Consider the following 25,145-nt stretch of genomic DNA (forward strand, 5'->3'; position numbering starts at 1 on the left):
TAATGGTATGATGTCATACTTTGTGACTATGCAGTTTATAATTTTTTTAACATAAGATGAAGCATTTTTACATAATGTTTTGGTTGTTTCGTTATTCAAAATAAATAATCTTAAACGTTATATGGTGAATATTCCCAGTAGCGAATGACCACAAAAAAAATCAATTTTGCCAACATAGATCTGAAAAGTTAACGATTTACTATGTTAAGTTGCTTATAAATAAAGCACATTTCCCGGATCTCCAAAGAAAATAAGAGTGTTTGTTATAGCATTGAGTTCCCACTCTTTATATTCCTTGCTTTGAGGTTAGATACACAAGTTAAGCCCGGGCTACATTCGCAATAGCAAGCAAACAGCACAGACGCACAGAAGTTCAACATACACTATTAGATATGAGCTGCCACATTGGCAAATAGCACGCGCACAGAAAAATAGCACAGGATCGGCGCACAGAAAGTTCATTAACTTTTAACTTTTAGGTTATTTTCTGTGCGCGACCATGGTGGTAGCCAATCAGCAAACAGTTTAAGTACTACTCGAGTGGGCTTATAAAAGAACAATTGTCACGAAAGTATTGGTGCTCTTGACTTGAGTAGTTTGTTATTGTTTTCAAACACGCGATAACATAAAAATGGAAGGCACATTTGATAGCTTTTTGATAGCTGTAATAGAAAGTAAAAATATTTTGTATGACAGGGGATCCGCAGGATACAAAAATGAAGAAGCTAAATTAAATGCTTGGAAGTCTGTGTCTGAATGTGTTAAAGAAGCCGGATTTGAAATAAACAGTGATATATATTTTTGAATGCTCATTGTGTTTTGTACGTAAACTTTGAAATATTTAAAATATTTCTGGGTTTAACGAAAACCGTACCACAATAACAACACACGAATCTAAACAAACGTCACGTATGCCAACTTCAGTGACCAAAATTGTGAACGGGAGTTTTACATTTAAAAAACTTTTTTGAATGCTTCCGGTATTATTTTGTGTTGTGTTGTGCGTGAATGTAGCATCAAGCTCTGTGCTATCTCTGTGCGTGTGTGCTATCTGTGTGCTGTTTGCGTGCTATTGCGAATGTATCCCGGCCTTTATGCTCGTAAAAACGATGCGCAAGTATTTTGAATACAAATATATTTTCTTTTAATAACCGAAAGGTAAATATTATTTCCATGAAATATAATACTATTCTTTAAACACAGACAACATATAAGAGCTATTTTTTGTTTATTATTCCATCTGGCGTGATAAATATTATATTTTAAAAACTGTTTGTGGATTTTTAATATAAAATAAATATTTGTTTATGACATCAATTTAAGTTGTTCAAAAAATTCACTTTGGTATGAATTAAACCAAATTCATGTTATCCAGGGCACAAAATTAGAAACTACCAAAAAAGATTATTTACATTGCTGTTTTGTGTAAATCTGTGCACGGACTTAGTAAGTGACATATTTATAATTCCTCATTTTAGCAACCCATTTTAACACAAGAGAAAAATGATTTTATATTAAAAAATTATTATTTTAAACCATTAATTAGCAGGAAACATGTATGAATAATCTATTTAAATTTGCATTTGAACAGTGAATATTATTTTACAATAATAAATATTTTTATCATCGTATATTACTGATGAAAAGTTTGTATTTCCATCTAATCAGAAGTATTATGACACAGTTAATTAAATTGATTTACAAGTTTTTATTCACATGAAAATCATTAAAAATTGGTTGGAAAGTTATATAAATATACAAAAACAAATCATTATACATACAATTTTATTATCTTAGTGGATTTAAATTAATGGTGTCCCAGTGACTACTGCGAAGAAAAAAGTCTTGCGAAAGGTTTCCTCGTAATTGAAATTCGTCAAAAAAACTATCTCTCATTTTTGGTGACATTTCTGACAAGTGGTACAATGAAATTTGAGACTGGCAAATGAATGTTGTGAAGCAATAAACAAAATATCACATTCGTGAACTACAAATGCATAATTGTTTTTATTTTATAATAAAAGTGTATCTAATAACCCGTGGCTTTGCTCACGTAATTTCCGGGTATTGCTGATATTCTACCATTTTAAGAAAATATGTATTAAATTTCAAATATTTTTGAAGAATTATACACAAAGAACTGTCAAGTATAGAACATATTTAATAAATAAAAATATTTTTACGACTTATTTTTAATTGGTTTAGCGTAAGTCTATTTTAACTTTTATTTAAAATTAAGTACCTACCTTATTTTCTATCTCCCGGTTTAGTGACTTTGAGAATATATTTTTCCTTGATGAAATTTTAACTCTTTTCCATCTGACGAAGAAGCCAATTAAAAAATAAACTAAGACTCGCGCACTTATTGTATGTTAAGAATGCCATCGTTTTAAATTACTGTAATTTTTTTAGTTATAGTCATGCTTAGTATAATAACATAATATGCCTTATTACGCATACATTTCAGTATTCATGAAACCAGTGCATTTTTATTTGAAATGTAGAGCAGTTACCAAATTTCTTATCTCGCATATTGATCTTTTGGTATGGCTAGTATTACTTAAACTAAATTTTTGAATTTTCACTGATGCACTGTTTTCCCTTTTCTATGTGATTTAGAAAATATAGCAATATACGTAAACCAATTAAACCGAAATCATCCTGAATTTTTATTACCGAAAAAAGTTAATTACAAAAATTTTTAATGTGCGTATTTTAATATTGAATTTATATATATCTTGCCAATACTGATTTAGTGGGTTATATAATTTTTTTTTATTTTTAAAAATAATATCTACCCCATTTACTACTTAATAGATAACGTTGAATAAGAGAAGGTTGTTTAAGGTATGTTGATTTTCCTTGCCAATATCTAAAAGTAAATTTGCACAAACGCGAAATATAGTTTAAATAAGTATTTTAATTTTAAAATAAAACCATATTTTGAACGTAACACTGACTATTGGCCCAATACAAAGTTTTAATAGCTAATTTTCACTTCACTCGGGTACAGAATCCCATCATTCAGTGATTTCCGTGGCTAGCTTCTTTTGGGATTTCATCATTCTCAAACGACGGTAAGGGAAGCTCCTCTTCAAGGTCGCCTAACGATGTTGATAAGACCTGCCGGGTAATTTGAATCGTTGGTCTGGGATTTTCGAGGGGGGGGGGGGGGGGTGAAGGATGATGTCACGACTGGGCTGGTTAACCTAGTTCTGCCAAATACCGCCAGGGGCGTATACGGCCGATACCCAGCGATGAAAGCGATCGCAGCGGCGGAGCTTGGAACTACAACAATTCTTCTAAGAAACCGGACAGAAAATTTAACCTGGGCTCGCGACTTCTATACATTATATATATTCAATGGTATTACCAAGAATTACAAGGTCACCTGCATTTAAACATATTTTTTCCATTTCGACTCTTAATTTGCATGTATTTCTTATTTCTTACTTACTTACTTACTTACTTACTTACTTACTTACGTGTCAATAATTGTTTGCGTGAAAACTTCTGTGCTTTCTATATTTTCGCTATTTTTAACGATCTTATTTTTTACTAGCTAGCTAATGCCGGCATGCGTTGCTATGCCTCTTTCAATATTTTTTAAAATTTGTTTGAAGTAGGTACACACTACAAAGAATCTCTCTCTATAAATTTCACTATATTATTCTCTCTCTCCATATATATAGTTCTCTATCTCTCTATATACATATCTATATCTCTATCCATATATCTCTATATCACAATGTCTCTATGTATATATGTTTTTATCTCTATCTCAACCTGTCTCCCTATCCATACCTCGACATCTCTATACATCTATTTATATCCTTCGCTTTATCTCTCTATATTTTCATATCTATAACTTTATCTTTATAAAACATGACAAAGACACATTTATATATTTTAATCGAACGTCTAAGAGCTAAGGACGCAGCCAAATTGTCTGGTCAGCTGAGTGAGGCAGGGGTTGAAGGTGGTGTCTATGGTGAGATGGGTAACCTTGGCCTCTGGTCATAGCCGGATCTCGAGGACGTACCACAACGCCGAAATACAACGCCGAAATGCCAAATTGACCACAACGCCGACAGCTAGAAAACTGCTGTGTACCACAACGCCGAATCACCACAACGCCAAAACACACAAACGCCGAAAAATGTCATTGCAGGACTGCCACAAAGGTTATGTTAGGTTAGACTAGGTTAGGTTAGACAAGGTTAGGCTAGGTTAGGTTAGGCTAGGCTAGGATAGGCTAGGTTAAGTTAGGTTAGGTTATATTACCCTAGGTTAGGTTAGGTTAGGTAAGGTTAGGTTTGATTTTGGTATTTCGGCGTTAAGGTACATTTAAGAAACTCACACAAATTCATTCAGTTGTTATTTCGGCGTTGTGGTACACAGCAGTTTTTCTAGCTGTCGGCGTTGTGGTCAATTTTGAAATTCGGCGTTATGGTATTTCGGAGTTGTGGTAACGACCCCCGTAACTATCTCCTGTTTCGCGTACACGGCGTATTCCGTATCCACGCTCGTGGGGGCACCGGGCCAAGAGGGCTGGGTCAACAAAGCAAAAGGGGAGCTATCCGCGAGTGGAGGGATGGATGTGGTGGGGGTTCGGGAGGTCCTACCCGACGGTGCAGTGCGCGGCCGTCAGGATCCACGAGGCGGAGATGAGCGAGCCGCCGCAGAAGGAGGCGCCCAGGAACAGCGCCACCTGGTGCGGGAACTGGCCCCTGGCGGCCCGCTGGCCGTTGGTGATGGCCGGCAGCGGGCTGAGCGGAGCGTCGTCTGCAAACACACGTCAGCGGGCGGGGCGCCCGCCTGCCTTGGCGACGTGCGAGTGTCGACACGCACGCAGCGTCACGACGACGTTAGCGTCGATACCGTCGACAGCGACGCCGGCCTCCGTTCCGAGAAGTGGGCGTGTAGGAACGAGGATTGTCAACACAGCCGCGGGCCCGAGGTTTTCAAAATAGGGCAGCCACGCCCCAAAAAAAAAAAAAAAAAAAGAAGGGCATTTCGGAGAGGCCGAGACGACGGAGTCCGCCTGGTCGAGAGGCCAAGCGCGTGACCGCGACGAAAGAACAGCGATATACGGTGTGATAGCGAGGCGCCTAGGCTTTTTTTTTTTAATACGTGCTAAAGCAGTAATAGCTTTGAATATATATACTGTATACATATACATACATATACATATACTGTATACAGTATATATATTCAAAGGTAATAGAGAGTGACGACTTGGGCAAAATAAAAAAAATCCGAAAAGTAAAGTTAATGTCGATCCCTCTGTTTAACGGTTTTTGTTTCCCCTCGAGGACCCGGTAGAAAAGAGAGGGCAATTCCAACAAGGTCGTGGCAGCGACGTAACAATTTGAAAAAACTCTCTCTCCCCCCCCCTCCCACACACACACACACAATACCTGAATAGCAAAACATTTCTGATGCGTTACATATTAGCTCTCTCGGTGCCTACACGGCATTTTTGGTAGGAGTAATTTCGTGAATGGAACGGAAATGCGTAGCCACGGTGCTGCCATCTGTGGCGGATGGCGCGAACAAAAGTTCACAAAGACAAAGGGAATCTTTAAAGTATTAACAGTTTAATGAATTTTATAAAATAAAATTCCTTGTCGTAATCATGTACAAAGCCCCGGTTTAGTATTTTTGTTTTCTCCTGTCTCTTTGCTTTTTTCGGAGCCGTTATAAATAGTAATTAACAAAAGTAAAAAAAATCATAACTATAGATTATGATGTCTATTAGAATGTAGGTACACATTAATCCACTCATTCACATCATTGAGATATAAATTGTTCAATTCAGTGGACGAATGGACTGAAAGGGTTAAGAGAAACTGATTTCTTGCTTTATTTTTTAGCAGCTGAAAGTTAAGTTTACTAAATTAAGAAGGAAAAAAAAAGAGAGTTATAGCCTAAGCATAGGGCTAGACCGAAGTAAGTCGGGAGTGATGTTTAGAAATCGGATAAAACGTGGTAATCAAGAATAGCCGATCAATAATGTGACGGTTAATTGGCGTGACATAACATGAGTGAGATTCAGACTTTGATTAAAATTTCTCTGAAGAAGTTATAACACTGCTGCCTGTGTGTTTGCAATTGGTTGCATCTGTTGAAAAAAAAAAAAAAAAAACCCCGGCAATTGACTATCGCAGGTCGAAACCGCGGACCAATGATGATCACGGACATCGTCCAAGCCCGACAAACGAACCCAGTTATTTGCCAACAGAAATGAACTCTTAAACTGCTCATGCTTTAGACTTGATTACAAAACAATATTAAAACAGTAAAACCAAATTTATCAGGTTTATATTTTATTGTGATTAATTAAAAGGTTTCGAAGACGTGATTATAATAATATGTCTAAATCTTATAGCGAGTATAATTACTTCTAATAAGTTTATTGTGGCCAACTTGTGAGTAAGTAGGCATACGTAGTATGTTTTCGAGTTAGATGTTCCACATAATTGTTTGTGCTTGCTCCTGGGTGTAAAAAATAGACGTACTCCATAGGGAAACTTCAATGTAATTTTAACTTAAATATACATAGAAATAAATTATACTCGTTCATATTTTCTCTCTAAATGACCCGTGAGAATTATTCTGTCCCCGTGGACTGATTCACGGGGGCAGCTAGCAAATAAATATATATATATTTTTCAAGCTGTCTAGTCATAAGTGGCAGGCACCATACATAAAAAAATACAAAAACAATATAAATTAAGGGAAAAAATCTATTGAAATACATACATAGACATACTACCATTTTAACGTGGACAATTATAAATGCAAAGGACAACTACTATACAGCAAAACAATAATGATCATTAGACAAACTACAAAATTAGGTATCACGAGATACATAAAATTAAAAAATATAAACCGGTCATAATATATTTTACTTGTGTCTCTTAATAATTTCTAATATTTAGTGAAGTTTAATAAAGTAAGGAATGAAAGCAAAATATTAACATTTATTTGTTCATCTAATACAGAAAAAATATAACTTTTGGTAAATAAATTAATTAGTCCATATAACATGTATTTATTGCTAATAGTACAGTGTGAAGGATGGTAACGACTATTAAAGTTTGGAACTTTAATACCTGTACTTGGAATTAAATTATTAAAATCCAATTTATGTTTGGTACAGTTACTTACATACAAGATATTCCTTCTTGCTGATAAAGAACCTAGGAGTGAGTATAAATCACTTGAATGCTTAGTCTTTCTAACTATAATCACTGTTAATGCTTAAAAATGGCTAGAATTTGGCAGTTGAAGCTATGTAAAATCATGCCAATTGTTTGGTGGTCATACGAATAAACAGAGAATGTTAAAAAACTTAAAATATATTTCCAGTAATGTTACCTACTTACCAACAAGTGGCATGTATGCCATCTTGTGCCGGACATTTCTTGGAATTTTAAATTCATTGGCCTGAAACATTATAAACACTTCATAGTTCAGCAAGGCACAAGATACAAAACAACAACCAAAGTTTAATCAAAATAATATTTTTGTGAATTAAATCTTAATTTATAAATTTAGGGACCCGATTATCATAGTACCGAATGACTTAAAACTTTTAACTTAGTTAAAAAAATCTAATGAATTTTTATAAGTTTTATTCACAATCATAATAAAATAATTTTCATACAATAAATGGCTTTAAAGTTACGTAATAAATCTCAAATGCACTTATTTTAACGTTGTGACGAAATAATGTTTAGAACTGCTTTTAGGAAAATAAGAAAATTTTATTTTTATTCCGATGTTCTGATCATAAGCAAAGAGCTGCGGAAACATCCGAAGATGGCCAAATCCTTGCGATCGGCAAGCCAACAACCAAAATCGTAGTCCCATAAGAAACACACGAGGCGCGTATCACCATTTCCCCTCTACTTAACTTAATCAAGTTCCATTGATGATTGGCACATTCCTTATATTTCATAATTATTTAATGTACCCCCAATTAATTTTACTCTAATTTTATTTAAACGTTTTTCAACCTATGATACGACAAAGTTTTAGTTCCTATCCTTTGGCTCTTTGGAGTTCAATAGATCTTGCCGAAGTGTGGACATGGCGTGTTATGCCTCCGAGGTGCACATGGTCTGGAGAAGTTGTTGTACGTTAGGGAAAAAGGGGAGGGGGGGTCTTCGGGCCCTTGGTTTTCTCTAGACGGCCGCGCCGAATCCAAGCGCGGCTCCAGAAGGTTAGTGTTTATTTATGTTTACTTAAATATTTAATTTCATACGTTAAACTTTTATCTCATCAAAAGTTGCATGGAGCTTCTAAGGTTCTGTATTTGAAACCTGTAATTTGTAAATAATATCCCAAGTCCAACATCTGACCACTTTTCATTTTTCTGCAACTACGACCTTTCTTTGTGCGACAGCCCCTCCCGAAAAATCATCCTGAAGCCGCCATTGCGCCGAACCAACGCCGACTTGATGACAAGGCCAGAGCGCTGGAGTGACGTCACGCGCAGTAGGCCGTCTAGTCGGTGTTGACTGTTGGCCGAACCTTTGAATATATATACTGTATAGAAGTCGCCAGCCCAGGTTAAAATTTCTAATACGGTTTTGAGGTAGTTGGTTAATTCACCGCCGCAATCGCCACCATCTCTAGGGCATCGACTCGTGGTGGTCCCTGGTGGACAAGTGTCGAACTCTTCAAACACCCCTTCCCCCTCCCGTTGAACGACGTTGAGCTGCAGTGAATGATCAGTGGGGGGATTGCGGGGAAATGACAGCGGGCGACAGATCTACGCTCTAACGTGTAAATAACAACTAAGACGATACAGGGCGTTACGGCAGCGCACTGCAGCGGTGAAGTTCCCAAGGCTGCTCATCATACGCTTCTGTAAAACGTGGAGTAAATCCTATCCACTCGCGACTTCTATACAGTGTATGTATTCAAAGGCCGAACCCCCGTCCACTCACCGCCGCGGCGCCCGCCGCCAGGAGGCAGGCCAGGACCAGCGCCAGTCCCGCGTCTCCCGTCGTCATCGCTCGCGGATCAAGATCGGCCGAGAGCACACGTCCCTTTATGTGCCGTGGTAGCCGTAGGCGGTCCGCTATCTGCCGCGAGAGCTCCCGCGAAGACTTAAAGCCGGATCGCGACTGTCGCTCCATAAATTTTTTTATTTCGAAAGCTCAGGGGGAGATTTGACGTGACACCGTTGGCTCTCTTAACGTCGCTCTCTTTTAAAGATGTCTGAGCTGGCGTTACAAAAAAACAAACAACATGAAGATAAAAATAAACTCTACGTAATGACATCTCGATTAAAAACACGTTGGTCTGTGTGTCACAGAGAAAAACCCCGAAGAAACGCAAACGCACGTGGTAAACCAAGCCTAAATCAGCCGATGTGAAAATTGTAAACGCATAGTCAGCACAGAGAATTCCGCGGAAGGTATTAATCGGAACGATATCCAAGCACAGCCGGAACACAGCGGGCTGGAAACAAGCCGGGCTGTGATGCCGTTCTAATCCCTTCCGCTGAATTCTGTAACGCCCCTCGTGTCCTTGTTATTAATACTGACAAGATGTCGACAAAACAGGCCTTGGAAGTGGCGGGCAGAAAAGAAGAATTAAGAACAAAATTTAAACATCAGAGGCGGACACGGGGTGGGTCCAAAGAAAATTTGTAAACTCCCTATCAAGACTTGGGAGTTTAGTGTGGATCGTTATTGCATTAAGTAATAAAAATAAACAGTTACGTTTATAGGCATCCTTTTATTTAAGGTCAAAGTTTGTTTTCAAGATTTTCTGTTACAAGCTATAAAGAGAAAACACTTCTATCATTTAACCATTATTAAAGAGAGCTCAGTCTACCTAATCATTTGCCGACCCGGGCCGCGAATAGAAAATTATTTTTCCAACACATTATTCTTAAAGAAACCGTAAAGTTTTAACATTTTACAATAATCTGTAATCACCATATTAGCTTATCATTGGTTAATTATAAAAATTTCACATATACAATTTCGAGATGGCTGAAGAGACCATAGCTGTTAAACTGGTTCGAATCTGATATCTGAAATTACATTTGCAAAATTTACAAAATAAAACTTTCACTGGCACTCGCTCTCACGAACTGAAGATTTTCTGGCGGTTCGTAGCTGATGGCGAAAAGGCCGGGAGTGAGGGCTTCCACTGGCGAAACCACCCATTCAAAATTGGAGGTCGCCGGGCTTCCTTAGTTCCTCATGATGGTTTCTTTCTCTTTTGGGGGGGGGGGGGGGGGGGTCTAGGACCCTGTCTGTGGACAGACCAAACCAAAAAAAAAATTAGATCTGCACCACAGACAGAACAAGGTCGGGTCAGAAAACGACCGCAAGAGAGACAAAGTACAAAGGACCGAAGACAGAACTTACCAAAACAGGGTAGTAGCTGTTATTAGGCACAGCCATGTTGCCTGGTCGGAAGATGGAGGGCGATGCGCGGCCGACGTCGCGGTTAAAAAAAAAAATATATGCGGCACCAGACCAGAAATTTGGTTCGCGGAGAAACTAGGATTACTACGTAGAGGCTATACTGAGATGACTAAAATAAAAAACCAAAAGGTAAATAGGGAAACATCCCTTTTCTGATCGGACTACATCTTAGTACTGTTACTCGGCGTCAGCTTTGATTTAACTGGACGGAGCCCGAAACGCGATCAGCGGACTACCGACGCGGTCGTTCCAGAGTGCAGAGCAAGAGTTCCCTCACATCCGCGCCGCGTCGCTAATTCAAAACAAGGACTTCGTCCTAGAGGGTAGAGGGGCGTCGGAAACCTTCGGCAACTCTCGCGTCCGGCCCGAAGTGAACTATCGTAAAAGACTTCCCTCTGTCGGAGTTTGCACGCACTAAGGTCGACCAGGGGCGAGTCGCGGTACAGTCGACTTAAAAAAAACTACTCCCTTCAGAAACCAATCTATATGGAAAATAAAATTATTTCCAAAAATAATTTTAAAATTATGATAAAATTTAAAAAAACGTGCCAAAATACCTAATTTCCGGCACAATTCGCTGTGCTGTCCGTACATTTTTCATTATAACATCGGCTAATTCAGGCATTGTTTTCTGTGAGTTTGTGCGCGTGTTTGTGCATTATTATTTTTTTTTTTTCAGTTTCTCGCGTTTTTTTCTGTGACGCAGTGTAAACCAGCAATAGCCTGTATCCAACATAATGTATTTTTTTTTTTTTTTTAACCAATCTTTCCCATTGCAAGAATAATTCGAAGAACGTAATGATGTCTCGTCAAGTGCTTCAGGACCGAAGCAACGCTGGTTCATGATATCAACTCTTGAGAGTGCACCGGCACTTGCAGATGCTCTTAGACGTCGCGTCGTGGCAAGCCTACATGGCGTGGCTCCGGGGAAGCAGGTCCGTGCACGCAACCACCCCGCCCCTCACACAAGCACGTGCGTGAGCAATGACGTCACCTGACCCATGACGTCACCTGACCCGGCCTGGCGCCGAGGTGTCTGGAGGATTCCGGCCGTCGCCCTTGTCACGTGAGGCGGGTTGCCACATGTTGGGTGTCCATGCAAGAGTGTCCCAGTTTCAATGGCATATTGCAACGGTGTTAATTTAGACCATTCACAACAAATCACACAGCAAATTGAAGGTAAACTGACCTAGATTTTCTTACAAACCTAAAGTACAATTATTATAACACTTTGGTTAACACGTCCGGAGAAATGGAAGCAATAGCCTCTTCAGTTCTGTGTCACAACTCTGGCAAATCATCAGGAAGCGGAGGAACGAAGACACGATCTTTAATAAAGCCCCAATAGCAGACAATAGTTGGATAAAACTCTTGATATTTTTTGATAGCGGTAGTGCTGATGGTACTTGTAAAGTGCAGCAATCAAAGGGAGTTCCTAATCATTGTTCATTGTTGTTAAGTCTCGTAGTGAAGTGTAGCTAGATGAAGTTTGGAAGGAACAATGCGTCGTTTGACGTCATGGAAACACTTTAATGAAACTGCCTGTCGAAGTCTTAGAACACCTCGCTGAACTAACAAATGCCATGTTTAAATTACGGTATTTTCTATCGCAGTGGAAATAATCGAATGTGATAGTTTTTCATTAACCAGGAAAATATGAGACACTGCCCCAAAATTGAAGGCCCATTAGTTTGCTTAGTACAGTGTCAAAATTAGCAGAATACATAATTCTGAAGCGACGAAACACATCAGGGATAATATACATACTGCCAAACGATCATTTGGTTTTCGTAGCACGCATTCAAAAACGCCTCAGATGATGCGTATGACAGAACAGATAATAAATTAATAACTGCGTTCGTTCGGAATAGCTATAGCTATAGCTATAATATCGCAGCGTTTTTGGACATATAAAAAGTGTTTGATAGAGAATTTCATTCCAAATTAATTTATAAATGATATAAAAATGGCTTCCCCGACTGTTATGTTAAATTACTGGACGCGAATTTAGACAATCAATCGATCGTTTGGAGTCACGACTGATTAAAAAATTGGTTGTCTGTAAAGTCAGTTTACGGACGATAGTTTAACGTGACAACGTCATAACAAAACATTGATGAAATGATTGAATACTTTTATGAATAAAATTGAATCATTTTTATTTTAATAATAAAAGAATAAATACTTGAAATTATACTAGTAATCAGATTTTTAAAAAGCAAGAATAATTAACTTTTATTGCCGAAATTGTTGTTGTAATAAGCAATGAAAACCACATTAACTTTTCACTTCACTTTATAAACAGTCGACGAAACAGTTCACGTGTAGATGTAAGTTGTGTGCTGCCGCTGTCTTTCTTCTCCTCGGACGCATAGGCCAATCGTGGAAGAGAGATAGATGCGGCGCAAGCGTACAATGAGCGTAACGGGACACAGCGTAACGGAACAATGTGCGTAACGGGACACTTTTTCGTGCGTGCAGCCGGCGTTCATCGATTTATTAGACGTTGTCACGTGGCGTAGGTAGATTCGGGCGTCGGTCAGCCCGGGATGACGCGACACGTCACGGCCGCTCTCGTCGCTTCGAGAATGACGCCACGGGTATATAAGCGACGACGCCGGCCTCCGCGGGAGTTCCGAGCGGGTTCGGAAAGTTCTGAGAGTAGGGGAGAGAGTCTCCCCCTCGGGATTGTGTCGGTATTCAGGTCCACCGTTCTTGTTGTAACTTGTCTCGTCGTAGTCAGCCATCTCTGTTCGTCTGCGTTGTGCTATTATTTTCTTTTTCATATCGGTTGATATTGGCTGTTTTTTTTAATGTTCTGCATGTTGTCTATCCTTGAAGTATTTTTATGACACACAGTGTATGTCAAAATTGGCGCTGTCCAAAATAACTTTTAACTCAATAGTAAATGAGAAATGCAACCCTCTAGAAAACAGAAAAAAAAAACTGCACTGAAATAAAAATCGACAGTAATCATAAACTCTGGGCGAACTAAAAACTCGGCGGCGCAGTAATACAAACTAGTGGCCAAGATCAACAACGCAAGTGGCTAGAAAGTTGCAGGGTTACCACAGAAAGCCGGATTTAAGACCTCTCGCTGCTCTTTCCTTGTATGCTCGATAATAATGTTCCACGGGACTTCAAGGTTTTATAATATTGTTACACATTCGTGTACTTGAACGTTGTAATCTTTAAAGAAGATAATCTGATATTGTTATCGCTTCAAGGTTGGCAGTGGCCTTTTATGTCTCGCTCCGTCTGATGTCAGGATAGTTTAGTCGCGCGAAATTAAAGCTTAGTAACATTTTAAAATTTGACTCAGATTTTTGTAAAACATGAAGATTTTTTTTACCTTTTCGGTAGTTGCTGCATTTGTAAGTATACATACATTTTAATGAAACATGTTAAATGCAATAACTTCCACTTAAAGTTGGAATTATGTGATTTTTTTGCAATGTATTAATACACCAATTTAATTTTAAAGTAATTATCATGCGATATGACGTGATATTAAAACTTAATTCTAAAGAAGTCGGTAAGTTGTTATTTAAGCTAAGCCATTACCTGTTAACATTAGGTTGATTATTAAAATATGCTAATTTTTTACAAACTAGCTTACCTCTCGCGGATCTGGTATAGAAAATATCACAAAAGTGATTATATTGTAAAATGGTTAGAAAAGTACGCTATGAGTTCCAAAAATCATTAAGTAAAGAAATAATTACACGCCATAACATGTACAGTGCACATATATGTACTATATATAATATATGTGTGTGTTTTTAATAATTTTGAAATAATTCAGGTTTGGTGTTTCAACATGTTTATAACAATGTTAATTTTTTAAATGTAGATACCATTTTAAAAATGTAGACGTGTGACATTTTAAAATCCCCTCTCCCCAATTTCAGTTGATTCAAAAATATATTTAACGCTGATAAAATAGCACTCTATTTCCAAATAATAAGGGAACGAGTTATGAAAAAAGATGAAACATTTGACTTTAACTTTTCATTTAGGTTATGCCAACTTCCACATTTACAGATTTATAGAATATTTACTATAATCGTATACTTAATAAAGTCAAACCTTCTCTTTTTACACGCTTTATATTAGCTTCACCTGTATATTTGTTTGTATGTTTATAACCGACTCCTTTGGGTGCGATTTTGACCCACTTTAAACTGCCAGATTTCATTCAAACTTTGTAGATTTATCGAGGACCGATGACAATACACTAATTTGATAATATTATTCCATTATTAAATTTGCAAAATAAGATTTTTGTCAATTTATATAATTTTAATCTATAGTTGATAAGGCAGGAATTTATGTTAAAATTAATTTTCAACCATTATCTTTAGCCGATTTTTTTCTAATATTAACAAATTTACGAATACCAAAGAGAATTTTCAATTCAACAAAATAAGCATGAATTTAAATTTACAATTTTTGAGGAAAGAGCCTTGTTGAGGAAAGAGCCTTGTTTGCTGTTGTAATGAATGGTGATTGAGTTACCTATTAATTTTGTTCTAATAAAAAGAATAGTTATAAAATAAATAAAAAATTACGCTTTTATAGAAAATTTAACTAAAAATGAAAAAAAAGTTTAAAAAAAACTAAAAAAAGACGCTCTTATAGAAAATCCAACTAAAAAATAGAAAATAAATTTTAATAAATTTGAATTAAAAATAGTGTAAAATAAAAAAAAACGTATTTTATTTTAAAAAAAGCGTGGGGTGGGTGCATGGGGACAATAGTTATAAATATTTTATTGACATATATGAGTAGAAGGATTTATCATTTCGATAATATCTTAAAAAGCACCATCACCACGACAATTAGTTATTCAATATACAGACAAATTTTTCAATAAGGCAGCACAACACCCGTCCACACTCATCCAGAACATCAGACAACACGACATAACACACCCGCACCCACAAAAACTAATAACAGAATACCCCCCTGGCAGGCCACCCTGACTTGGCAAAATATCAAATAGTGTACAAACATCGGACACCGACTACAGTGCCGTGTGAAAAATCACGAACGCCCACCAAAGTGACGTATCTGTTTATTTGTAAATAATTAAAAATTAACAGTGCAATGTGAAAATAGCTATTAAGGACACACAAACTAAACCAATGCATATAATTAGAAAAACAAATATATATATACATAAATTTAATATATCTACCAGTGCACTGCAGGAGTAGTTTTAAGAACAAACAAAATACTTGTATATATATGTATAGTAATTAGTTATATATAATTATGCTAATTATATTATTTTTAAGGGACATGTGAAATTGTACTATACTTCTCATAACCAGTGATACGTAAGAGAGACATTCTTTAACGTTGTAAGGGACATTGAGCTGATGCTCCAACAAACAATTCTAAGGTTTTTAAAATTTTTTCCTTAAATGAAACAATTGTATCTGTAAATAATCTGAGTGTATATATAACTGAAATGAAAAAAAAAAAATATATATATGTAATTTTCTGGCAAAAGAGCACTGAGTGCTGGTGTGTCAATGCAACCTGTATTTGTAAAGAACCATGAAAAGACAAAATAAAGAGATTTTGAAATTGAATTGAATTGACTACCAATCCAAAGGTTGACGGATCGAATCCCGGCCGCTGCAATACTTTCATTTTTGTACTTGTAAAAATAAATACGGCGCGCGCGACACTACAAAAGTAATAAATTTATTTGAATTAATGAATGCAAATAAAAGTAAATTTATCAATTTAATTGTAGATTTCATTTCACTCCTTCTTTGTATCCATACAAAATAGTGATAATTCAATAAAAATGATTAAATTTTATTCATAAAAGTATGCAGAGGTAGATTTTATCATAAAAAATATAGAAAAATTAAAAAAAAAATTATTCCTCGAAGAATATAAAATTTTTAATGCCTAAATGATTTGGTTGCAAAAACCTATTACGGCTCAGTCTCAGGCAGAATATGATATTTCATTTTCTTCTGGATCAATAATTTCATCAATGTTTTGTTATGACGTTGCCACGTTAAACTATCGTCCGTAAACCGACTTTACAGACAACCAATTTTTTTTCGTGCGTGCAGCCGGCGTTCATCGATTTATTAGACGTTTTCATGTCAATAATTATGGTGATTCATATACTGATTATTAGTATAATTTTAAGTATTTATTCTTTTATTATTAAAATAAATATGATTCAATTTTATTCATAAAAATATGCAATCATTTCATCAATGTTTTGTTATGACGTCACGTTAAACTATCGTCCGTAAACCGACTTTACACACAACCAATTTTTTACAAACATGTTTTTTTTTGGAATTAGTTAAGTGAATTTATATCACTGCAACATTAGTAAAATTCATAATAATACTTTAAATTACCGTCAAGGTGTTAGCGCATTTGATGATTATTTGAAAGTTTAATTTAAAAATCTATTAGGTAAGCACTGTATTATATGTCTAGTTTTTTTTCAGCAGGTTTAATATTGTTATCTTTTTTTATCAGATGGCAACATTGTCAGCTGTAGATACACATACGCTGGAGCCATCAGTGATACATGGGCCCAAAACAGGTAAGCATTTAAAACAAAATGTAATACCGGAAGTCCAGCGCTGATAAGAGTTAAGCTAGACTCTCAATGATTCGTCGCGTCCGTCCGTTATCCGTCCGTCCGAAATCCGTCTGTCCGTCAACAAGCCTAGTGGTCCTTCATAATTTTTTTTTCACGTGGATGCTCTTAACTGACTAAAAACCTTAAATAGTTGAGAAAATATTTCTTTTAAAGGTTTGTTAGTTTGACGATCATGTACGATAACCTTATACAAATCATTGATAAAAATAATAATGTTTTTTTTCGTTCTAATACGTTGTTAATTACACTTTTGTGTCTCGATCGCTTTCTATTTAAATACCAAATTTTAAAACGTGTTTAAAGGCAAATTAAAATCATATAGAAGCAGCTAAACAATAAAAAAAGTTTTGAAGACAATGACTTTCAGACATTTTTGAGGCTATAATTTCATCCGTTCGTCCATGGAAAGTTGAATCTTGGTAAGGTTTTAAAGAAATCTTTTGGGCCATCTGATTGGCCGATTGCCTGAAAGGTCACGTGACTGACAAGGTCGTCACACTGATCGCGTCTTCGCCTCTTGTCATTGGCGAGCGCAAACCTGCAACTCCAGGGCGGTTACTTTTGAAAAAAAATTGACACGAGACATCCGAGTTTCGAGCGTGCATTTTCATTGAGATGGAGCACTTGAGGCTCGTGTCGTTTCAGGTTTCATGGTCACAACTTATTACTCTTTGCCGCTCAGTTTCACTGCTGACACGCGTTTCTTTAAACGTAAACTGTCACGTATGCTTACTTAAATGAATTTAATATCACCGTTATTTTAATGGTTCTTGCAATAGGGTACAGTGATTTGAGATTTTCTTTTGGACACGCGTCAGTTTGCTTGTGCCTGAGGACGGAAACAGATTTGTTTTATCTTAGGAAGCATACAGTGTTCGTCTGTGCTGTATGTTTTGGTGTCCAGAATATCTGTTTTTTTTTCTCCCCCATTCACATCTCTGGATTCGCCTTTGCACCGCTGCGTTTTCGTTGTGTTGTTCGCGTTATCTGTTTAGTATCGTCGTTGGTTTCCGACCAATGTCTTGCAAGGTATATCCTGTGCTATGTTTTTAACTCTTGACATCGGCTGAGTTCAGCTTGTTTATGTGTGTTTGGATATTATTATTTTTTTTGGTCCGCGATTGGGGTATAACTAACAATGAAACACGTCCAAAAAAAATCACGTACTAAATGTAATTTCACGTGACTGCGCGTGACGCGTGACACTGAGTGATGCGCTCACAAAAAAAAAAAAGAACGGTGGCGACGGGTTATGTGTTGTTGTTCAGTTGGTGGCCCCGGGCGGCCCGCGGCCCGGATCGTGGGCGGGGTGAACGCGGCGACGGGTTATGTGTTGTTGTTCAGTTGGCGGCCCCGGGCGGCCCGCGGCCCGGATCGTGGGCGGGGTGAACGCGGGGCGGGTTATGTGTTGTTGTTCAGTTGGCGGCCCCGGGCGGCCCGCGGCCCGGATCGTGGGCGGGGTGAACGCGGGGCGGGTTATGTGTTGTTGTTCAGTTGGCGGCCCCTGGCGGCCCGCGGCCCGGATCGTGGGCGGGGTGAACGCGGCGACGGGTTATGTGTTGTTGTTCAGTTGGCGGCCCCGGGCGGCCCGCGGCCCGGATCGTGGGCGGGGTGAACGCGGGGCGGGTTATGTGTTGTTGTTCAGTTGGCGGCCCCTGGCGGCCCGCGGCCCGGATCGTGGGCGGGGTGAACGCGGGGCGGGTTATGTGTTGTTGTTCAGTTGGCGGCCCCTGGCGGCCCGCGGCCCGGATCGTGGGCGGGGTGAACGCGGCGACGGGTTATGTGTTGTTGTTCAGTTGGCGGCCCCGGGCGGCCCGCGGCCCGGATCGTGGGCGGGGTGAACGTGGGGCGGGTTATGTGTTGTTGTTCAGTTGGCGGCCCCTGGCGGCCCGCGGCCCGGATCGTGGGCGGGGTGAACGCGGCGACGGGTTATGTGTTGTTGTTCAGTTGGCGGCCCCGGGCGGCCCGCGGCCCGGATCGTGGGCGGGGTGAACGCGGCGACGGGTTATGTGTTGTTGTTCAGTTGGCGGCCCCGGGCGGCCCGCGGCCCGGATCGTGGGCGGGGTGAACGCGGCGACGGGTTATGTGTTGTTGTTCAGTTGGCGGCCCCGGGCGGCCCGCGGCCCGGATCGTGGGCGGGGTGAACGCGGCGACGGGTTATGTGTTGTTGTTCAGTTGGCGGCCCCGGGCGGCCCGCGGCCCGGATCGTGGGCGGGGTGAACGCGGGGCGGGTTATGTGTTGTTGTTCAGTTGGCGGCCCCTGGCGGCCCGCGGCCCGGATCGTGGGCGGGGTGAACGCGGCGACGGGTTATGTGTTGTTGTTCAGTTGGCGGCCCTGGGCGGCCCGCGGCCCGGATCGTGGGCGGGGTGAACGCGGGGCGGGTTATGTGTTGTTGTTCAGTTGGCGGCCCCGGGCGGCCCGCGGCCCGGATCGTGGGCGGGGTGAACGCGGGGCGGGTTATGTGTTGTTCAGTTGGCGGCCCCGGGCGGCCCGCGGCCCGGATCGTGGGCGGGGTGAACGCGGGGCGGGTTATGTGTTCTTCAGTTGGCGGCCCCGGGCGGCCCGCGGCACGGATCGTGGGCGGGGTGAACGCGGCGACGGGTTATGTGTTGTTGTTCAGTTGGCGGCCCCGGGCGGCCCGCGGCCCGGATCGTGGGCGGGGTGAACGCGGGGCGGGTTATGTGTTGTTGTTCAGTTGGCGGCCCCTGGCGGCCCGCGGCCCGGATCGTGGGCGGGGTGAACGCGGGGCGGGTTATGTGTTGTTCAGTTGGCGGCCCCGGGCGGCCCGCGGCCCGGATCGTGGGCGGGGTGAACGCGGGGCGGGTTATGTGTTCTTCAGTTGGCGGCCCCGGGCGGCCCGCGGCACGGATCGTGGGCGGGGTGAACGCGGCGACGGGTTATGTGTTGTTCAGTTGGCGGCCCCGGGCGGCCCGCGGCCCGGATCGTGGGCGGGGTGAACGCGGGGCGGGTTATGTGTTGTTGTTCAGTTGGCGGCCCCGGGCGGCCCGCGGCCCGGATCGTGGGCGGGGTGAACGCGGGGCGGGTTATGTGTTGTTGTTCAGTTGGCGGCCCCGGGCGGCCCGCGGCCCGGATCGTGGGCGGGGTGAACGCGGGGCGGGTTATGTGTTGTTGTTCAGTTGGCGGCCCCGGGCGGCCCGCGGCCCGGATCGTGGGCGGGGTGAACGCGGGGCGGGTTATGTGTTGTTGTTCAGTTGGCGGCCCCTGGCGGCCCGCGGCCCGGATCGTGGGCGGGGTGAACGCGGCGACGGGTTATGTGTTGTTGTTCAGTTGGCGGCCCCGGGCGGCCCGCGGCCCGGATCGTGGGCGGGGTGAACGCGGGGCGGGTTATGTGTTGTTGTTCAGTTGGCGGCCCCGGGCGGCCCGCGGCCCGGATCGTGGGCGGGGTGAACGCGGGGCGGGTTATGTGTTGTTCAGTTGGCGGCCCCGGGCGGCCCGCGGCCCGGATCGTGGGCGGGGTGAACGCGGGGCGGGTTATGTGTTCTTCAGTTGGCGGCCCCGGGCGGCCCGCGGCACGGATCGTGGGCGGGGTGAACGCGGCGACGGGTTATGTGTTGTTGTTCAGTTGGCGGCCCCGGGCGGCCCGCGGCCCGGATCGTGGGCGGGGTGAACGCGGGGCGGGTTATGTGTTGTTGTTCAGTTGGCGGCCCCTGGCGGCCCGCGGCCCGGATCGTGGGCGGGGTGAACGCGGGGCGGGTTATGTGTTGTTCAGTTGGCGGCCCCGGGCGGCCCGCGGCCCGGATCGTGGGCGGGGTGAACGCGGGGCGGGTTATGTGTTCTTCAGTTGGCGGCCCCGGGCGGCCCGCGGCACGGATCGTGGGCGGGGTGAACGCGGCGACGGGTTATGTGTTGTTCAGTTGGCGGCCCCGGGCGGCCCGCGGCCCGGATCGTGGGCGGGGTGAACGCGGGGCGGGTTATGTGTTGTTGTTCAGTTGGCGGCCCCGGGCGGCCCGCGGCCCGGATCGTGGGCGGGGTGAACGCGGGGCGGGTTATGTGTTGTTGTTCAGTTGGCGGCCCCGGGCGGCCCGCGGCCCGGATCGTGGGCGGGGTGAACGCAGGGCGGGTTATGTGTTGTTGTTCAGTTGGCGGCCCAGGGCGGCCCGCGGCACGGATCGTGGGCGGGGTGAACGCGGCGACGGGCCAGTTCCCCTTCGTGACGGCTATCACCATGGACGACAGCTTCTTCTGCACCAGCTCGCTGCTGTCGCACAACTGGATCCTGACGGCCGCCCACTGCGCCGTTGAGTGAGTGCGTGTGTTTGCTCGAGGATAGCACACACTTCCACGCAACAGTTAACTTGAAATACATATTTTATTTACCTAACCTAACTGAAAACCAAGTGTGTTTTGTAGGAAGGATCATGGTTAGGGGAGGGACCTAGGTGCGTCTCAGTCGAAGCCTGTACGCCGATTAGCCACGCAGGGAGAAGTTCGCACGCATCGCACTACCCGAACAGTTCCGAAGTTTACCGTAGTAAAAGTTGAGGTTAGGTTTCGGGTAGTGTAGTAAATATTAGTTACATGTTCCCAACTATGGGTTGGTCAAGTTAGCGATATTAAAAATAATATCTGACCATGAAATTATATACAAATCATTGCAATGTGAGTGAGAACTTCGAAAACTGTTCGGGTGTGGCTTTCATCTCTATCAACTTTAAGCTTCCCATCTGCTCGATCCACCTAGAGAGTTGCCCTGTTACCTAAAAAAAATTGTATGTGATATATCGAGGGTCCATGGGAACTTTCCAATTTAATTTTATAGGTTTATGCATAACTCCTATTAGTACACTCTTAGAAATTTTACCAAAAGAAGTTTCTTTTTTTGGAATTAGGAAATGCACCATATTTATATTGTTAATTTCCCCAAATACAGTAATTTTACGCGTTAATAACATCCATTACAAATTGGGAAAGCTACTAAAATTTTTCTTTTCGAATTAATTAAAGTTAGCTGCAATTAATTTTCATTCATTAATGATTGTACACAAAACAAATTCTTTGAAATTCAAGATATATGTTTGCTATTCTTGATTGTATAAGAAGTGAAATCGGTTTATCGAATATTATTTAAAAATAATATTTTTAAATTGACAATCACTTAAGTACAATAAAAAGAATAAGATGAATTAATAATAATAATATTTTCGACAAAATTTATTCAAAAAAATTGAAAAATTAAAATCTTTAGAAATTGAAATAAGTAGAAAAATCATTTTTTTTTAAAAAGTGTTATGCCAGATGCGATACTTTTCTTTAGAATTTTTGTACTTTTATGTGAATTGGTTTGGTTTCCTTTTCGGGTTTTGTACGTACTTTGCCTGCGCCTGTTAACATGCAGGACCTAGCTTGTGTTTTGAACGTTTCATGCGTTTTCATGTAGTTAATATGTGCAGACATTATTACCGTATACTGCATCACTTGGATGTGTTAGTACGTCTCGTGTTGCGAAAAACCTTTTCCCTCAGAGCCAGCACTTTCGGCGTGAAGCTGGGAATAACCAACTTCCTCGGAGACGAGGATGGAGTGGTGACCACGAAGTCGAGGAAGGTCGTCGTAAATCCCAACTACAACACTGTCAACTCCAGCTTCGACATAGCCTTGATAATGCTGGCTTCTCCCGTGACATACACCTGTGAGTACTTATTTTTATGTAAATTTAATTATCATTAACTTACAATAGCTTATGTCATTACAGTGCATAGCTAAGGGTTAAAGAGCTGATGGGCAGACAGTACATCCAGATAGGGATAGAGACCTGTTGGTGGACAGTAAATTCAGCTAGGGATAGAGAGCTGTTGGTGGACAGTACATTTAGGAAAGGTTAAAGACCAGGCAGGAATAAAGAGCTTATGGGCTAAAGGTACATAACCCAGGGTTAAAGAGCTGGTGGCCAGACAGTACATCCAACTAGGGATAGAGAGCTTTCGGTCTAACAGTACATAACGCCGGGTTAAATAACTGGGTTTATCACGTTATGAAATCTCTCATAAATAATAACATCGCCATTTACTCTCTTTATCTAAGCATTGAACAAATATATATGTGAGGTTTATCCCGCTTGTTAGACAAACGTTTACCCGGAGAGTTAAATAGTATGATCTCGAAGTTACAAGCCTATAGTCACACAATGCGACAGTGCTGCTGCGGCTAAAACTTTCACAGTGGTTTTCTTTTGGCTGAATATTTTTTCGACCTCTTTTCTTAAGAGTACACAATGAAAGTCTCTCGAGATCACACTAAGTAAATTTAATAAGTTCAAACGCATAGAGACACACCGGTCTAATAACGTCAAATAAAACATTGAAGTTAGAAGTTTGTGCGTGTGTGTGTAATATTTGCCATGATATTAATTGAAGAATAAGTGTCAAAGAACCAAACATTTCTCATCCAGATAGTAAAACATTGTTTCAGTTATCTTTGTTTAAAAAAATACTCACTTCGTTATTCATGTTTTACAATTCTTACTAGCGAGTTACTTTAAAGTTATTAAATATACTTCTAGCATTAGTATACAGCTACAGTTTATTTTGCTAGCAAATCGCTTACCAAAACGACCTTAAATTTGGAACGAGCAGCATCTAATATCACTATGACATAAAGGAATGTTTTAAACTAGAAAACTGTACTATGCGGTGTTTTCTTTTGGATGTTGACTGTATTTTTTATTTATGTTGAACTAAATGAGTCTGACATGTAGCTGTGAAATTATTTATAATATTAGTAGGATTCAAACAGTACCTCAATCCGCAATTTCAGCCAGGGATCTCTTTCATGCCTATAAACTAGACATAGTCTGTTCAAGGCATGCGGCATCACATCACAGTCACCACTAATTATATTTACTTCTTCGTTTTGTATTTAAATAAATATGTTACTAAGCGACCAGCCCAGTTTGTGAATGAGAAAGTCGCGGTATGTGCAGCGTACATTAACACGACAGACTATGTTTTGTACCATTTGGGCAGAAGTGTTAAGGGCAGAGGGACGAAATTCGCCATCTAGGTTACAAAATTAAAAAAAAATATATATTTATTGTTTAGCAAAATTTGAAGAAATAAAAAAAAACAATTTTAAGATCAAGTTAGTGAAAAATCTTTAAATTATCTGTTATTATAAGAAAGACAGGGACTTCTGATGTATTGTAAAAAAAAATTGAAAGGCAGTTGAAATGTTTTATTCTGAATATAATTGATTTATTGTGTTGGTTAATTATGAGTTACACACGGAAATATTGGATAATTCTGTAAAATATTTTACAAATATAATTAGAGACCGGAAAAATTCGCGATTTCAATGACCTGTAGGATAAAATTCCATGATCCTCTATGCACGCGGGAAAATAACATCTGCTCATTGGCTACTGACTCGTGTAACCTGTTAACTGTGACGCTAGTGATTCGATACTTCTTTTGTTAAAGGTTTTCCATTGGCCAAGTGTCATTCAGATAAACTGTGGCCCAATCACTGATGCAGTAAAGAGGCAAACGTTTTTGGATTCTAGTCTATCATGAAATGAATCCACGAATTTTTCCGGTCTCTAAATATAATACATATAAAAAATTTGATATTATGTGTGAGGGGTCTAAGCTTTCCTCTGGCCCATTTTACGCTTTTTTGTTGTTGTTGAGGAATCTGGAGCAACGTGCGATGTTGTGACGTCATTCCAGCCAGGATACAGCCAGTGAAGCTGCCCAGTCGCAGCTCAGCCAGCAGTTCGCTCGCCGGGACGGCCGTCAGAGAAATGGGATGGGGCATCAGCGACGACTGTAAGTAGGCTGAATGGGGCCGGCGTCGCACCACGAGTCTCTGCCTCTGTGGTCAAACACCCCGCCAAGTTTTTTTGACGTGACAACGTCTAATAAATCGATGAACGCCGGCTGCACGCACGAAAAAGTGTCCCGTAACGCACATCGTCCCGTTACGCTGTGACCCGTTACGCTCATTGTACGCTTGCGCCGCATCTATCTCTCTTCCACTCGATTGGAGCAACCATCGATTCGACTTTTTCGAGGCACAT

The 25,145-nt window shown here is 41.1% G+C and overlaps 2 protein-coding genes across 3 annotated transcripts in view; one reads left to right on the forward strand and one right to left on the reverse strand.

Moving 5' to 3' along the window:
* LOC134537762 (brachyurin-like) overlaps nt 1-9,069 on the reverse strand; it is a 31,076-nt gene extending 22,007 nt beyond the window's left edge. The window contains exons 1-3 of the mRNA XM_063378539.1: nt 8,964-9,069; nt 7,395-7,455; nt 4,626-4,785 (exon numbers count right to left, since the gene is read on the reverse strand). Of these exons, the coding sequence (XP_063234609.1) occupies nt 4,626-4,785; nt 7,395-7,455; nt 8,964-9,029 (287 nt within the window). The 5' untranslated portion in view covers nt 9,030-9,069. The remainder of the gene's footprint in view (nt 1-4,625; nt 4,786-7,394; nt 7,456-8,963) is intronic.
* LOC134537764 (brachyurin-like) overlaps nt 1-25,145 on the forward strand; it is a 37,088-nt gene that overhangs the window by 5,803 nt on the left and 6,140 nt on the right. The window contains exons 1-5 of one of the 2 annotated variants that reach the window (XM_063378541.1): nt 13,730-13,834; nt 16,983-17,049; nt 21,211-21,373; nt 22,594-22,760; nt 24,796-24,894. In XM_063378541.1, the coding sequence (XP_063234611.1) occupies nt 13,796-13,834; nt 16,983-17,049; nt 21,211-21,373; nt 22,594-22,760; nt 24,796-24,894 (535 nt within the window). In that variant the 5' untranslated portion in view covers nt 13,730-13,795. Of the gene's footprint in view, nt 1-13,729; nt 13,835-16,982; nt 17,050-21,210; nt 21,374-22,593; nt 22,761-24,795; nt 24,895-25,145 lie in introns of those variants that run through there. The other variant, XM_063378542.1, reaches the window with a different exon arrangement.

This window comes from Bacillus rossius, chromosome 12 (genome assembly GCF_032445375.1).
Source record: "Bacillus rossius redtenbacheri isolate Brsri chromosome 12, Brsri_v3, whole genome shotgun sequence".
Classification (NCBI taxonomy): Eukaryota; Metazoa; Arthropoda; class Insecta; order Phasmatodea; family Bacillidae; genus Bacillus; species Bacillus rossius.